General features: G+C 43.4%; 1 protein-coding gene across 2 annotated transcripts in view; it reads left to right on the top strand.

Moving 5' to 3' along the window:
- The first annotated feature begins 366 nt into the window (after nt 1-366).
- The window catches only part of UAP1 (UDP-N-acetylglucosamine pyrophosphorylase 1), a 32,302-nt gene continuing 23,487 nt past the window's right edge, over nt 367-9,181 (top strand). For both annotated transcript variants that reach the window (XM_053244648.1, XM_053244647.1), the window contains exons 1-3: nt 367-535; nt 2,320-2,614; nt 7,717-7,921. In XM_053244648.1, the coding sequence (XP_053100623.1) occupies nt 2,323-2,614; nt 7,717-7,921 (497 nt within the window). In that variant the 5' untranslated portion in view covers nt 367-535; nt 2,320-2,322. The remainder of the gene's footprint in view (nt 536-2,319; nt 2,615-7,716; nt 7,922-9,181) is intronic.

Here is a 9,181-nt window from a genome sequence, read left to right as displayed (position 1 = left end):
ACGACTCCAGAACAAGAATCCGGGAACTACACGTAAGTTCTGTCCCGAAAAAAAAAGTGACAGGAAGGTGACCACTTTCTGCGGAGACAAGGGCTAAAGAAACTGTCAAGCGCGGCCAGCCGCACTGCTGGTGTCATGACGCGAGCACCGTTACCACAGCAACAGTGCCCTGCGGGTCTCACTCTGCACGTAGGTTCCGCTTCCTTCCTACCCCTGCTGGGCCGGCCTCCGCCCCCTGCCACGTGCGTCGCTCTGCTCAGCCTGTGACCTTTATTTTCTCTCCCTGGCGCCGAGCCAATAGCGTTGCTGGATATTCGGCACGCCCGTGACGTGGAAGCCGTCTAGCATAGTTTCTCTGACATCTTTCAGCTAGAAACGGCGTTTGGATTCCGCGCTCCGCCCACAGTATTGCTATTGGGCAACGTGTGCTGGGGGCGGGACTTATAAAAAAAGGGTGTCTCGGTGGGTTGGTAGTGATAGGAAGGAGAAAGGCGGTTGTGTTTGGAGGGTGTGTTACAATTTGCTGTCTAGAGAGGTGAGTGGCTGAGCGGGCTAAGAGAGACTTTGTTTCTTCCTAGTAAGCCTGAGGTTAATTCCCACCCACCCACCCCCACTTCAAAAATAGTGGAGAGGGAAGAGAAAATAGATACTTTTAGGAGGCTTTTTATTTTTGTATCTTAATTTGTGGTTGAAAGCAAGTTCGGGGAAAGAAAGCTAAATTGCATGTAACATATGTTAAGTCCAGCCTAAACTACTATACTTTAAACAGTTTTAAATTTGACTAGCTTTAGTCTCCTTGGAGAGGAGAGCTGGTCTTGTGGTAGCAAGCATGACTTGTTTCCTTGGCTAAGCAGGGTCTGCCCTGGTTGCATGTGAAAGGGAGACTAGAAGTGTGATCACTGTAAGATATTCCCCTTAGGGCAGGGATTCTCAACGTGTGGGTCCCCAGATGTTCTTGGACTTCAACTCCCATAATCCCCACCCCCAGTGGCCTTTGGTTGGGAATAATGGGAGTTGAAGTCCAATTACATCTGGGGACCCACACACTGAGAATCCCTGCCTTAGGGGATGGAGCTGCTCTGGGAAGAGCAGAAGGTTTCAAGTTCCCTCCCTAGCAGCATCTCCAAAATAGGGCTGAGAGGGACTCCTTCCTGCAACCTTGGAGAAGCTGCTGCCAGTCTGGGTAGACAATATTGAGCTAGATAGACCAATGGTCTGACTCAGTATATGGCAGCTTCCTATGTTCCTAAGTAAAATGGATTATAAATTGGTTCTTGTTAATATTCTATACAGTACTGTCTTCATATATGGTACTTTACATAGTCATATAAGCAAAAGACAGGACTCTGTCCTGAAGAGCTTATGAATTAAACAACTGGGCAGGATCCAGTCTGAATTAGTCACTGAAATACAAAGGATTTTAGTCATGTTTCATCTATTTCAGTGATAGATGGTCATTATTAACTTAGTCTGGATCCTGCTGTAGGTTTTGTTCATAGGTACTCGCAGATATTGTCTTATATGTTACATTTGGTGTACCCAGTTTTGGAGGAAGTTACTGTAGTGGTTGATAGAATCATGTCCTGGGTAGCTGACAATCTGCAATCAATTGTGTACTTACCTGTGAGTAAGGCCTGCTATACACAGTGATACTTCTGAGTAAATATGCATAGAAGTATATGCATAGCTTACTAGTCTGGGAGCTATAAGCCGTCTCCAGCTTTGGCATCAAGACGCCTTTAAAGACTAGTTGCAGGGGAGCAACAGCAAGAGAGAGGGCATGCCCCACCTCTTGCTTATGGGCTTCCCAGAGGCATCTGGTGGGCTACTGTGTGAAACAGATGCTGGACTAGTTAGGCTTTGGGCCTGATCCAGCAGGGCTGTTCTTATGTAAGTAGGCTGGGAGTACTTGACTCAGTGCATGTGAGTTGCCTGCCTGTGTATGTACGTGACATCAAAGTATGCGATCGAAGTAATGTTTGTTGAAGTCTCTCTCCAGTAATTCCTAACAGCACATACACAAATTATACCCTCATTGCTTTGTACTAATCTGCTTCCCCCTAGAGATCTGCACACTTAGCTATCGCTCTGATTGATATATCTCCCTTCAGAACTGTGGTATGCTAGGAACAGTGTGGGACTTCTGATGGAGGTGTACTTCAGAATTCAGGTTGACATCTAGCTCACTTCAAATTCTTTTCAAAGGCTCCATGCAACATGGTTGACTTCAAGGGCGCTGCTCGAAGAAAAATGCAATATGTTCCAACGTGCAGAGTTTCTCATTGAGTCTTAATGAATTTGTTCTGTCCCCTCTCACAGGCCATGGATGGGGACAATGATGTCTGTGTGCTCCAGCGTCGCTTGGCTGAAGCGGGGCAGAGCCATCTGCTTCAGTTCTGGGAAGAGCTGAGTGTGGCAGAGCAACAAGAGCTGCTTATGGACTTGAAGGACATGGACCTAAAGGAGCTGAGCCAGGCCTTCCAGCGGGCTATGATGGGCAGTGGCCATCTACCAGGGCAAGAGAATGTGGATGCCAGGATGGAACCAGTGCCACGGGAGGCCCTGGGAAGTGCAACCCGAGATGAAAGTCAGCTGCCAGCTTGGGAGGAGGAAGGTACCAAAATGGATCTTGTTTGCCACATAGGGTAGCTCTAAATAAACCGGTCCCTGGAGCAACACACTTTACACAAAGACAGACAAATAACTGGCTTATGTTTCTCAACCTACTCCTTAGCTTGGATCCAGTATTTTCAAAGCATATTTTCAGGTCAACTTTGGGGACGTGAGCTGATGCTAAGAGTCATAGCTCAATTTCATCCAGCATTCCCTCTAACCCAGCTCCTGCATGTGGTTTAATGGAACCGGGAACTAGTAGCTTAGCCTCCCTTTGCCAGTTAATAAAACATAAAAAACTCATATCATCTACCCCACTTCAAAATCATCAGCTATATTTATGTTTGCTGCTTGTAAGGGTATGGCTATTTAATAGCTGCATCCTAGATATCTATCTATCTATCTTCTGTATATATAATTCTCTAAGGCATACCCATGGCTAATCCCGTGCGTGGTAGCTCTCACAAGAGTTCGCAAGCAGAAGCACTGTGGTGAATGGGCTGTGGAGATTCCATATGCAGATAGGGAGGAGGAGCCTGGCAGGAGGAGCCTGTGAGAGCAGAAGCACCATGGTGACTGGGCAGTGGGGATCCCATATGCCGATAGGGAGGAGGAGCCTGTGATGGTCACGGAATGCAACTGTTACTGGTTGGAAGATGTTCTTGATTGTAGAGGAGAGGAATCTGTAAATATAAAAAGATAGTGGGCAGGAATATGCAAAGTGGGGTCTTGAGTGGGAAAAGAGTCTCTTCAGGAGAAGGAGGCTGCTGTTGTGTGAATTAGACGAGGAACCAAGATGAACAAGATCTGTTAACTCAGGAAGGGGGAGAGAGAGAGAGAGAAAGACAGAGGGGAAGAGCGAGTAGAAGAAAGAGGAAGAGAAAAAGGAAGGGCAAGGGATGGTCCTGGGCCTGTCAGCGGCCTGAGGGGAAAGAGTGACAGTGGTGGTAGTGAGGAAGGGCCCAGTCAAGCGCTGCTGCTGCTCCTGTGGGGAGGAGCAGGAGTGGGGCTCAGGTGAGGGTGGGGAGGTCTCTGGGGATAGGGAGCTGCAGCTTGGCCAATAGACACCAGCAACACTGCAGCTGCAACCAAGAGGGGTGAGGGGGATGGAGTAAAAGGATGGAGGAGTGACCAAGAGGGAAGCAACCAGATGGAGGAGGAAGAGCAGGAGTGTGGCTCAGGTGAGAGTGGAGAGATCTCTGAAGTGAGAGGGGCTGTAGCTGGGGGTCAGGGGAGTAATCAAATACTAGCGTATAGATGTTCATGGGTTAAACTAGCTTTAGCTATTTTTGAATGTTATGAATTCCCACCTAATGCTAGAGCTTGTGTACCAACTGCATAGAGCTAGTTGATGCATCATTATGTTGGGAATGGGATCTTGTGACTTTGCTGGCTTGCAGAGAACTCTGAAAAATCTTACAGTGTAAGAATCTAGGTGTCAAGATGTGTGACCACAAGAATTAAAAATTAAGTTATAGGCAAATTTGTGGATGTGACACTCCAATATCTCAAGACTTCTGTGATTTGGCATCCTTCCAATCTGTTCTCCTGCTCCTGCTGCTACCCCACAGTGGAACCAAAGAACCGAAGTGTCACTTCACACTGTACCAGCTTCCTACATAAACTACATGGTGTCCCTGCAAATGCAGCCAGAGCAACTTGCTAGAGTCATTCTAGGGAACCATCTTGGTTCCCACCCCTGCTGCATATATTCCTCTAGTTGCAGAAGATGAGGGCGATTCACTGGACTACATACACAGTCATAGCATCTTTATTATGTACTACAGAAATCTGTGTGCATATAGTAAAGATGTCATTTTTTTGCCTGATTTTTCAGGCTAGTGCTTTGCACGCTAGTTGATCTGGTATTGAAATCCCATTAGGTTTTATCGGCAAGGCTAACTTCAGCAAGGGTACTCATTTCTTGTGATAAGCTGCCATGATAAGCTTGGTGCGTTTGGAGAGTAAATTGGATTGCAGTAGACACTACCAGACACTTCAGTCTAGTAGTGGACAAAGAAAAACTAAAGTTAAGGCTCAAGTCAGATTGATCTACGCTAGCAAAAGGATGAACATTCACAGAAATGATTAGAATCTTATTAGCTTTGTTGGTTGCAGAGGAGGCTCAGAGCAAGCAAGATGATAGTTTTATTTTACTAAAATCTTTAAAATGCGGGAAAGCAAACTTTTGAGTTGCACAGCAGTCCTCTTCAGGCCAAGAAAATTTGATATTCCATGCAGATACTACTGAGAAATGATGTTAAAGCTTAGCACTACCTTGCTGTTTAAGTTGTTTTGCCTATGTTTCTCACTTCACCGGTATGTCCGTTTGTAACCAAATGCTCAAATAGTTTCAGGCATGTTTCCAAGCAGGAAGTCATCCAGGAAGTGTTTGACCCTGGCCTCAAAACACTCAACTGCATGTTATATAAATGTTTTCTGGGGAAACACCCGTATCAGAGCTTTTATGATAAGAAAGTTAACAGTTTTTAACCCCAGATTTTGTCTTGCGCTTCTCATTGATGTTGAAAAAAAAATTCAAAACTGAATCTTAAAGTGTGTGAAGGAAATAAAAGTTTAATTACTCATTTGTAGGCGTCATCATGTCTTTCCTTAGACAGGGATAATAAAACTGGGTGTAGGCTTCATAAGTTTTCTGGCAATGAAGAGTGAAGTCCTAAAACAAACTTTTCTTTGGCAGTTTCTAATATACTTGGGAGCTGTTAGAAAATGGTGAATTAACTTTGTATTCTAAAACTAGGAAGACATTCCCTCAGTGTTCTCGTGTGTGCACGCAGTTCTGGTGGAGGACTTGACAAGGTCTTCATATTTGTGCTTATTAAACTTCTATGCTTTTCCACATCAAAGCTATCTGAGTAGTTTGCAAAAAAAATGCAAAGCTAAGCAAGCCGTAAAATCGGTAAAATATCATGTGTAAAACAATAAGAAAGACTCGTGCTAAAAACCTAATTAAAAGCTTGTAAAAAGTGTTCTGATCTGACAGCTAGTAGGGAGGTTGCTAGGCAGGGAGCTCTGCTCCTTCCTTGGCAGGGAGCTCTGCAATTGAGGCACCACCATTCAGGAAACTTTAGAATATATGACTATTTGCCATATTTTGGATGAGGAGCATGTTCTCAATGCACGGGAAAAATCTTGTTTGCATACACCATGCAAGCACAAACACACATTCTGAGATGAGGAACCCAAATTTTGTGCTTGAAATAAGCTATGGTTTAGCATTGTGTCTGAACTGAAGCACTAAAATTTCCTGTTATAAAAACAGAGATCTAAAAGCCTGGGAAAATATAAAGGGTTTCACTGTGTGCCAAGAAGAAAAAGGCTTAGTGCTGGATAAGCCTCTCTGCAGGGAGAATGCTGAAGTCAGGGCATCTTGATAAAGAGGGCCCTGTCCCCTGTTACCACCTGCCTCACCTGGTTGTGAAGGACATCTGAGGAGGATCACAATACTGGGGCAGATTCATGTGGGAGGAGGTGGTCCGTGAGGTGCTTGTATTCCAAGCCATTTAGATTTTAAAGGTTAAAACTACTACGATAACTCAGAAATGAACCAAGAACTGCTGCAGCTGTTCTAAATTGTGAGATGTGTTCTATCATGTTCCTCATACCAGTGAGTTGTTTAGTTACTGTATCTTGAAATGGCCACAGCCTTCAAAGTTAGCCTCTCATACAACACATTGCAGTAGTCTAACCAACATGTTGCTGGTATGCCAATGTTAAATATATAACTTGTTGATAGGCTCTTTGTATCAAAGGTTGATAGGCTCTTTGTATCAAATTCAGCACCAAGGAAAGTAAAATAATTATATTATTTCAGATATAATTGCATGTACTGTACAAGCTTGGAGTGAAGCTTGACTTGTATACTCCTTCCTCCCCTCACATAAGAGATTTCTCTATCTCCTGCCTTTTTTGAGTCAAACCATAGTTTGCTGTTCAGATGAAACGGCAGTTATATAACTTATAGTTATAACTATAACTTCCATTACCAGGAATGGAAGGAGCTGCCATATGCAAGGGGAGAAAGGAGGAAAAAGTATGAATCTAAGATCCACTCCTGAGCTCATGCACATAATGTCAAGCCACAGTTTGGCAAACCACTTCAAAGTTTGTACTGAAAAATAGCCTATGTGAATGTTCTGTTTCAGGATGCTGACTTGCATTTTTCATATTTTGATCAGGGTGTTAAGAGGTCGGATAAATTGAGGGCAATGGTAGCAGGCCATAACAGGAAGCCACCCAGAAAGAGCAGGCAGTTATCCCTTCACTAATTAAAACTGTGGGCCGGGAGGGCAACAGATTGTTTACAGCTGTATACATCAGAACCATAAGAGCTACCCATGCTCTCAAATGAAGCTTTTGATTGTCATAAAATTTCTACCCAGAGCCCAGTCTGAATTCATCTTTCTGTCAAAGAATGTAGAAACATTGTGGTGGTTAGCATTTTTTTGTTCTTGGGAGAGGTGATAAGAGCAACTTAACAAGAATCCAGAGATTTTGGCTTCACCACATAGTGTGCACCTGAACAGGATGCTGCTATATACTGAGTCAGACCATAGGTCCATCTAGCTCAGTATTGTCTGAGACTGGCAGCGGCTTCTCCAAGGTTGCAGACAGGAATCTCTCTCGAACTTGGAGCCTTCTGCTCTTCCCAGATTGACTCCATCCCCTAAGGGGAATATCTTACAGTGCTCACACATCAAGTCTCCCATTCATATGAAACCAGGGCAGACCTTGCTTAGCTAAGGGAAAGAGTCATGCTTGCTACCACAAGACCAGCTTTCCTCTCATTACAGTGGAGGGCTTTCTTGTAGAAAAAAAGGGACAGGGGCTTTCTTCTTGTAGTGCCTGAAAAAGTTGGGTGTGTGACTTAAATTTGTTTTGTGTTTTTTAATTAATAAAAAAGTTGAACTACTCTGGTCTCAAGGAGTACACTTTATTTATCAGCCTTTCCATAAAATTCTCCTAAGGAATATTACAAAAGTTAAAATACAACACTCCATAAAAATCACATTGAACCAGTAAAATGAATTAAAAACAATAATATTTTATTGTAATTAACTCTTCTTTTTGTTCTTGTTTTAGGTCTCCGCCATATTTCTCAGAGCAAAGTAGCTGTTCTTCTCTTAGCTGGTGGGCAGGGCACAAGATTGGGAGTGTCATACCCCAAGGGAATGTATGATGTAGGCCTGCCATCCCACAAAACCCTCTTCCAGATCCAAGCGGAGCGCATCTTGAAACTGCAACAAGTGGCTGAAAAACAATATGGTCTTGAATGTGTTATTCCATGGTAAGGTCTGTATATTGTATACTTGTGTGATTCTGTTGGGGTCATTTAGTAGTTGGCTACAGATGGTGAACTGGAAGCTGAGGATACTACATGGTAGTCATTGGATTTATTGTTGATTCAAAAGTAAGTCTTTCTAGTGTTATAATTGGAGCTTGTGTGTATTGAGATTCCACAGGAGTTCAGAACATGACATGTCACTGGGCCCAGAGTTTTGCTTCTTGAGACCTTGTGTAGTCTTTTGTATTCTTTTTAAAAGCAACTTTCTAGCACTTGTGTTTGCACAGATATGACTAAAAATGTGTGGACAGTACCTGCTGTAATCTTAGAAGTCAGAGAGGTGGGTGAATAAGGCTTCCAGTGGTCTGTAGGCTTTACTTCAGTACTTTGCTTAGCTTTTTGCTGCTCCTCATGACCAGCAAAACACAAATATGTGAAATTTTAAAGGAAGAATCATGCCCATTTCCTCTGTTTGCACAACTTATTCAGGATATAGAATTGTGTCCCAAAGGCCAATAATCTGGCTTGCCTGGGAGCAGAATTCCTATTGTTTCTAGCATGGAATACTTGTTGTTCAGCTTGTGGGACTAGAAAATTTGATCACTATAGCTGGAGGCAAACAGGAGCCTCAAGATATTAAATAATTTAATCGTAAAAGGAACCTGTAGATATGCTAGGAATTAGACAAATGTCAATCTCTAGGGATGGTGTATGATTTGTTAGTTTCATATACTTCTGGTAGCAAAGTTGCACTCTCCATTCTCCATTAAAATTGGAGGCAAACTTCATTCTTGTGGTTAAAGGATTTGTAAGAGTAAGAATTGCCTGCTGTCGGAAGAATCTCCTCTCTTTGTTTCTGTGAGAACCACTGTTCTGGACCAAACTTGTGCAGAGCTACAACAATCACCTTTGGTGGAGGTGGACAGACCTATTTGCTTGCATTAGATGCTGTAGGAACGCTTGATTGCACCTGATTGAGATACTGCAGAATTTGTTGTCAAAACCAAAATGATCCTATGACCCTTCCATAATCCAGGGTCAAAAGGGATACATGCTGATGCTGTATTTTTGTTGTTGTTGTTGTTGTTGTTGTTGTTGTTAGCTGCTCTGGGCACCCCCATTTTGGGGGAAATGGCTAGATATGATTTTTTATATATGTACAGCCCTTTAGCCAGGTTGGAAGGGTTCCTTGCATTGCCAAATCTAAGTACAAACCGCTATTTACTTTCTGGTCCCATTTTCCTGAAGGGCTCCATTTTTTGC

This window comes from Hemicordylus capensis, chromosome 4 (assembly GCF_027244095.1).
Source record: "Hemicordylus capensis ecotype Gifberg chromosome 4, rHemCap1.1.pri, whole genome shotgun sequence".
Classification (NCBI taxonomy): domain Eukaryota; kingdom Metazoa; phylum Chordata; class Lepidosauria; order Squamata; family Cordylidae; genus Hemicordylus; species Hemicordylus capensis.
The sequence above is the reverse complement of the archived record's forward strand: the minus strand, read 5'-3'. Positions and strand labels throughout refer to the sequence as shown.